General features: G+C 48.1%; 2 protein-coding genes across 2 annotated transcripts in view; one reads left to right on the top strand and one right to left on the bottom strand.

The window, feature by feature from the left end:
- The first annotated feature begins 172 nt into the window (after positions 1-172).
- Positions 173-5,194, top strand: cavin4b (caveolae associated protein 4b). Its single transcript, XM_062379196.1, has 2 exons — positions 173-780; positions 2,816-5,194. Exons 1-2 carry the CDS (start codon positions 412-414, stop codon positions 3,380-3,382), a joined length of 936 nt encoding a protein of 311 aa, XP_062235180.1. The 5' UTR covers positions 173-411; the 3' UTR covers positions 3,383-5,194.
- dnah5l (dynein, axonemal, heavy chain 5 like) overlaps positions 5,177-7,546 on the bottom strand; it is a 39,226-nt gene continuing 36,856 nt past the window's right edge. The window contains exons 93-98 of the mRNA XM_062379122.1: positions 7,135-7,334; positions 6,875-7,063; positions 6,609-6,741; positions 6,299-6,507; positions 5,941-6,162; positions 5,177-5,664 (exon numbers count right to left, since the gene is read on the bottom strand). Of these exons, the coding sequence (XP_062235106.1) occupies positions 5,434-5,664; positions 5,941-6,162; positions 6,299-6,507; positions 6,609-6,741; positions 6,875-7,063; positions 7,135-7,334 (1,184 nt within the window). The 3' untranslated portion in view covers positions 5,177-5,433. The remainder of the gene's footprint in view (positions 5,665-5,940; positions 6,163-6,298; positions 6,508-6,608; positions 6,742-6,874; positions 7,064-7,134; positions 7,335-7,546) is intronic.

Below are 7,546 nucleotides of genomic sequence, written 5' to 3'. Positions count from 1 at the left end.
CTTGGAATGAGATCTCAACTATTTTTTCCAGTCTGGTCTCTCACTTTACAACACAGAGATCTATCCCTCCCTCCGTCCCGTCGAGTCCGGACCTCCCTCCCTCCTTCTCCCAGCAGGGTGGAGTCAGTGGATCTGACCAGTTTCAGTGTCAACCTCCAGTGACAGAGGGGTGATCTGCTCCTCCTGTCCTACTTCTTCCAGAGGTTCCAGGTCCTTCTCAGTCGTGCTCCCCCTTTTTCTTTGCATCCTCAGATGTTTTATCTAAAACTCTTCCCATTTTATTTCCTCTGATTCCACTTTTCATCAGAATTCCTGTCAGCTGAAATATATCTACTCTGCTTCCTCCGTTCTTCTGTTTAATATTTGGATCATTGGGTTCTGACGGGGACCCAACGCAAACGACAAGCAAGAATGACAGACAAAGCGGCCATGCCTTCAGGTGGGGGAGGCGGAGATGATGCAGGAAACATCATGGCGCTGCTGGAGCGCGTGGCGGGCCTCATGGACAGCGTGCAGACCACGCAGCAGCGTATGGAGGAGCGTCAGCTGGAGCTGGAGAACACAGTGAAGACCATCCAGTCCGATGTCGTCAAGCTGACCAGCGCCCACGCCAACACCAGCTCCTGCGTCGACCGGTTGCTGGAGAAGACTCGTAAGGTCAGCCGCCACATCAAGGACGTCAGGGTGCGTGTGGAGAACCAGAACATCCGGGTGAAGAAGGTGGAGGTCACCCAGGGCGACCTCCTGGCCAAGAACAAGTTCAGGGTGGTCATTTATCAGGTAAGATTCATTGGCTGGAAAGTTCTTCAAGTGTCAAGCACCATTTAGTTTCTTCTGGTTCTGTTTGATCTGTGGAAATGGACCTCCAATGTTCTGATCGTTTGTTCTGCTCTGAACTGATCCAGTTGACTGTGTGCACGGTACAACACCCGGAGACACGTTGACACTGACGATGCCTTGTTTCATGTTCACAGTCGACAGAGGAGCATGAAACCTGGTGAAGATATAAACTATAACTCAAAGCTGCAACCTGTTGAAAAGAAAATGTTTGATTTTCAAAACGTAAAAAGTGTAGAGAGGAAATTGCACTGCAGGTTTTCCGTGACATCACAGAGAGTTAGGATCTATGGTGCTGGAGGTGCTGAGCTCTAAGTGACTGAGCCAGCTGAACGCTGACGGACCAAGTTATTCTGAGGCTGAAGATTCATCATCTCCTAATATAGTTGTCTGCTCTCTCTCCCGTCCTCTCTCGCCCTCTCCGGATTAGCTAATGAGGGTCTCTAGGTTATAAATCATTCGTTAGCTGCTTATAGGCTGTTCTCGACATTTGGTCCGTTCTGAGTGACACAAGGTGTCAGTCGGACCGATGGAGGAAATCCCCTCCGTCAGCAGGAGCTGAAGCTGTGGAGGTTCAACACATAACTGTGATGTCATAGGGCTTGTGACCTTTGACCCCCCTCTGAGCAGCGAGGCCCTCGATCTTCTTGAGTTCTGTTACACTTTCTGTCTCTCTATTCTGATTGGTCCACCACTTCCAGTGAACTTACAAAATGTCGCTCTCTGCTCTCGCCTTACCTAGCTTTGTTAGGGGGCGTGTCAGAAAGGCGTCACCAGAAGTGGGTGTGGTCTACTAACGAGGTGTTTCATGTGTTTCAGGAGATTTACAGTTTCCTGTGGGGGGTGGAGGGGGGGGGGGAGCTCCCTTCATCACAGACTTTTTCACTTGCACAATAAGAAAAACTGATCATAGCGCGGCTGCGTCCTGGAGTGTCCAATCAGCTACAGACCCCGCCCCCAAATTCTCCAAATTCAACTCGTCTAAGATTCACAGATCAACGAGAACGTGTCTCTGAGCAGCAGCTCCACGAGTTAGAGAGCAGCTGCTATGCTCTGTAGAGACTCTCTGAACTGACCAATGAAAAACTGAGACTCCACTTTTCAATTCATGGATGAAAACAATCCAGACATGACGTGTTGATCTCTGAGCTGCAGATGTTGTAGCGTTAGCATTATGCTACATGTAGCTCACTTCTTCCTTCTGTCAAAGCTTCGCTAAATGTCAGCTCCACTCTCAAGTGTCACATCACACCTAACACCAGTTAGCATCATGCTACACGCCAGTCAGCAAACTAGCATGACTATTCATTTGATGCTATGTGTTTTAGCATGAAGGAGGTTAAGTTCCCTCATGGTACCCACTGAAAAAGAGTTTTCACACCTTTTCTCACTTTGGCTCAGGTGTCTTCCAACTGGAGGTTAAAGGTCCTCCACAGATCAGTGAGTGCATCCCATCTGACCTCAGATCAGAAGCTCACAGACTTCATGAACAGTTCAACTTCATTTTAGACTTTTCCTTGTGGAGCTCAGAGCAGAATCAGGCGTCAGATCTCGAGCATCTGATCGTGGATCCAGCTCCTCGGACAGGAGTAAAGATCTGGGTCAGTTTGTAGATTCAGTCTCACCATTTTTGCTCCATCTCATGTCGAGTGTAACCTGATCGTGAGGCTCGAGACATGCACGCCATGACAAGGCTGGAGCTGAAAGTGATCCAGCATTTCTCTGAGCACTGATATGTTTAGCTTCCTGCAGCAGCGCCTGAGCTGCAGGAACAGGTGCTGCGGTTATTTATGGAGGCAGGATCAAGGCCTGTGCACGAGCTGATGCATGAGACACTTTCACCAAACACAGATTCAAACCTGACTGAACATTAGAATGAGAAGAAAACACTGTTTGTGTGTCCAATGAACGACTCCTTGATTTCTTACTGGTGATGTTCACTGAGGTTCACGCTCTGTCCTGTGTCCTCCTCCCTCAGGGCGACCAGGAGGTGAAGGCCGTTACACCCGGCAGCGAGTCAGCCGAACCCGGTGGTGGCGCCAGAGGTGAGGTGGAACCGGACAAGTTCGAGCTTCCTCCAGAGTCGGACGAGGAGTACATGGTCGTGGAGGAGGCCGACTCCGCAGCTGCCGGCCGCATGAAGAAAACGGGCCTGACTCGCATCGAGAGCTTCAAAGCCACTTTCTCCAAAGAGAACATGAGCAAGACCCGCGACAACCTGGGCACCAAGGTCAACAAGTTCGGCGAGCGCATCGTGACGGCTGAGAGGCGTGAGAAGATCCGTCAGTCCGGAGAGAGGCTGAAGCAGTCGGGCGAGAGGCTGAAGGACACCATCAGCAAGAGCGTCCCGGCCAAGCTCAACCTGAAGAAGGAGAGGACTGTGGCGGAGGGCCAGGAAGGAGCCGAGGGCGCTACGGACGGAGCCGTGCCCATCCCTCCACCCAAGGGCCGCAAGGGCAGTGCGGAGCCTGCCAAGATGGCTGCCGACGAGGGCAAGGCGGAGGAGTCGGAGGTGCCGATGTACGACATGAAGCAGTTATCGTAAATAGTGACAGAGAAGAGATCTGGGGCGTTTTCTTTGGACTACTGTGACCACAGAGAAGGAGCAATCAAAGTCAGTAGGGGGCGCTGCTGCCAAGCGGAGCTGCAGGAGAGAGAATCATAAAGTTTAACTTTAGTTTGAAAGTGACTGAAGGAAGTGGAACGAACCGGTCGCAGATCCAATCAGAACAGCAACTAAACTAACTCCTGAAATCTCTGAGCTTCACGAGGTCCGGACACTGTTATTTGAATCATATTATTATTCATCAGAACATTTAGACTGTGGAGAAACATTCATTTCCTCATCATCCTCTTCATCATCTTCACTCTGCTGCTGCTCTCTGTTTCTACACAGGAGACATTTCATTGTGTGTTTGGTTTTGTAAAATGTTTAACTCAATGATTAAAGTGAAAATTTAAATCACAGAGTAAAACATGAATATCTGTGTGTAAGTTGAACTAAATAAAATCATTTATCATATTTACACATTATAACAATTATCTTATCACCCAAGTAAAACATTTAAATACAAGCACAGGTTTTAAAACCGCTTCCTTATTGATTAATTAAAAAGTCAAGAACATCAGTGACCTCAACTGTCTGGTGTACAAATAACATTATATTTACTTTAATATTCATTAACCTTTGACCTCAAACTACAGACCTGACGGCAGAGCAGACCCCTTTAATCTGATGTTGTATCTACACACAGACACACACACACACACATAATACATGTATATTTCCACATTTCAGTTTATTTTATTTCAGAGTATATATTACATTTTACAGCTCGCCCTGTTGAAGCAACTAGTTTATAGAGCTGCATCATCAAACTGTGTTTATGTCTCAAACTGAAATTAAACACTAAAGAGTTTATTTTGTAAGAAACATTTTCTCTGTGATGTTTTCACACATGATCAGTGTGTGTACGTGTTGTGTGGTTGATGTTTGTGATGCAGCAGCAGCAGGTTGTCGGGTCCGACTCGTTCAAACAGGAAGATGTGGGGAACATCCAGGCGAGGGGCGGAGCCTGTAGAGCAGCAGGAGGCGGGACCTGACGTATAAACTCTGCTGGGGAAAGATCAGTGTTGTTGTTTACAGCTCGTCCACACCGGGTCGGCCCTCATCACCAGAAGATCTTGAATCTCCTCGTGTTTCCAAGTGGACGTCTTCATCTTCTACATGTCCGGCTCCTCTTCTTCATCCTGAGATGTTTGTGTTCTTCAGTTTCACGTCACGTGTTAGAAACCTCATCAACACGTCCACTCGCTCACTGGGAAGCTTCCACACGTTGTCCTGCTGGTTCCTCACATGGACTCTGACATGTTACACACATGTTACCAGGAGGCTGCAGGAGAAGATCCAGAACAAGTCCAGAGACACTGACTCAGACATTTGTTCTCACATCCAGAACCTCCAGAACATGTGAGGAACACGTCAGGAACATGTGAGGAACACGTCAGGAACATGTGAGGAACACGTCAGGACCTCATTTATTTAAGAGTTTTTCTAGTGCTCTGTGTTTTTCAGTTTCTGCTGCTGAGTGACTGCATGGCTGTAGTTTGTCAGTGACGTTCTATCGAAGCTGTTTTTCATGTTGAGAGAATAAAAGTTTGTAAATCATTAATCACAAACTGTCATTTAAGGTCTTTTATTGATTTAATATTAAACACAGCCACTGTTAAGACTCAAGAACACACAGAGAAAGTGTTGTGAAGTACATTTCTTTGTACTGACTGTTGTTTTTTCTTGTCTGTATCTGATTCTTCTCTTAAAAATCGACTTCAATAAATAGTCTTTTATATTAAAATATTTACTCTGATGAGGTTTTTTACTTTAAGAAACAAATCATAACATTTCATCAATTTGAACACAGCTGTTCAAAGACAGATTAGACATTTATTCTGAAAAGGATGAAGAAAATTCACACAGTTAAAAACCAAAGTCAACACCAAATCAAAAGATCTTCATAAAAAGTCGAGATGACCTCAGAGCAGATTGACCCTCTGTGGTGGAGCTGTGACACCACTGATCTGCAGCAGGGGGCGTGGTCACTTGCAGTCGCAGAGCAGAGCGGCGCCTCGCAGCGTCCAGTGCTCGGCCGGCTGTGAACTCCTGAGCGTCAGCGAGAAGACGAAGTTCAGGTCGGTGCGGCGCGGCTTCTTGTAAACCGGACACGAGTACAGGCTGATGGCGCCCGCTGCGGCCTGGCGCCTGCTGTCGGCCATGTTGGCTGCGCTGACGGCGTAGACGTGGACCACGGGGAGAGGAGTGAAGAGGACCTGAGGACGGACAGATCCACTCACTTCTTCTTCCATTCATTATTTGTTATCTGTATTTTATTTTTGTATTAAAATTGTTATCATATTTTACAATCATACATTTTAATGTATGTAATGAATTAATAGTGTAATTTTATTTGAGATGATTATTTAATTTCTATGCATTAGCAACTTCTGAGAACTAGTATTTTGTTTTTATGCTCTATTCAACTCGTGTATCATTTTTTATATTTTCATATATTTTAGTATGTGTATTGTTGATTAAGCCTCACTAACCTTGGGCAGAGCCTCAGTGAGTTTGGCGGCTCGCCGGTCCCACGCCGCTCCGTCCAGGAAGAGGCCGTAGATGTAGACCCCGCCCACGTCCGGAGGGGGCGGAGCCAACACGTCCTCCCTCATCATCCTGGTGACGTCGTTGCTAAGGGTAACCGTATCCAAGGCCCAGCCCCTGGAGATGTTGGCGCGAGTTGTTTCCTGACGCATGGCGGTGAGGAACCCCTACACACAGACACACACACACACACACACACACACACACACACACACACACACACACACACACACACACAGACACACACGATTGAGAACGATTGCTTAACAACTTGTCGTCCATCTTCTTTTACACTTTACAAACCTGAGGGTTGAAGAAACCAGTGAGCCAGAACTGGTTTGGTCGGCCGCTGCTGATCCAGCCGCTGAGCTGCTGGTTCCTCTCCAGTAACTCACTGAACCAGAAACCCAACGTGGCCGACGGCCAGCTGAGCCGCAGCCACAGGCGAGGGATCCGAGCATCGAACATGCAGTCGAGAGCATCACGCAGGTCCTCCGCCATGATGATGGTGCCTGCAGCGAGAAGGAGATAAACCTAGGGTGTGTGTGTGTGTGTGTGTGTGTGTGTGTGTGTGTGTGTGTGTGTGTGTGTGTGTGTGTGCGCGGTGACGGACCATCGATGGCCAGCTTCAGGTCAGTGAGCGTGCTCCGGACGCTGCTGATGACTCGCTGCATGCGCTCCACTTCCTGTCGGAGGAAGATGTTCATTGGCTGAAGTGGACCCATCTTCTGCAGTTGACCTTTAACCTTTAAAACACACATACACTCGGGTTACTTAACCTTTGTGCAGAGAAGCATGTGACGTGTGTGATGGGATCCATTCGATGGTTTTATTAAATCTCGAGTTTCTCACTTGAACCTTTCTTCATTCATCACGCACCTCATGTGGGACGTAGTCAGGTGGCAGCTTCTCCAGCATCTCATTGGCCAGCCTCTGCACGCTGGTTTCCCTGGTCTCCCCAGCCCCTCCCCCGCTGTCTTTTGGTTGGATGTTGATAATGGTGCTGAGCGTCTCATTGGCCAGGTTGGTCTGGTATGTGATGTCAGCGTTGGGGTGGAGCCCGAACACCTGCAGACCAAAGGCTTCGTTAGTAGAAGGGGCGTGAACCTGGACGTCCGTCTGTCCCTGAGGACGCTCACCTCAGGAGAGTCGACCGGCGGCAGGGACTCGATGTGCTGCAGGACGTCCTGGACCGTCTGGACCTTGGAGGGGACGCTGTAGCCTTTGTAGAAACAGAACTTGTCGCTGAACGTGTTCTCGCTGAACCAGACCCGAGTGAAGGTGTTCAGGAGACACTTGTCCAGGTCGTCGGTAACTCGGCCGCCATATTGGACCTCACCTGGGGACGGAGGAGGAGAAACAGTCACGTGGATCAGGTGTGGATCAGATGTGGATCAGATGTGGATCAGATGTGGATCAGGTGTCATGTGGAGATAGTTTGACTTCAAGACTTCAGGCATTTCTATTTTTCTTCAGGTTAATCAAATCTTTTTAGAAAGCAGCAGGTTGAGGAACTTTCCTTACGAAGTTTCTATGTGAATTAAACCAAAA

This window comes from Platichthys flesus, chromosome 21, assembly GCF_949316205.1.
Source record: "Platichthys flesus chromosome 21, fPlaFle2.1, whole genome shotgun sequence".
Taxonomy (NCBI): Eukaryota; Metazoa; Chordata; class Actinopteri; order Pleuronectiformes; family Pleuronectidae; genus Platichthys; species Platichthys flesus.
The sequence above is the reverse complement of the archived record's forward strand: the minus strand, read 5'-3'. Positions and strand labels throughout refer to the sequence as shown.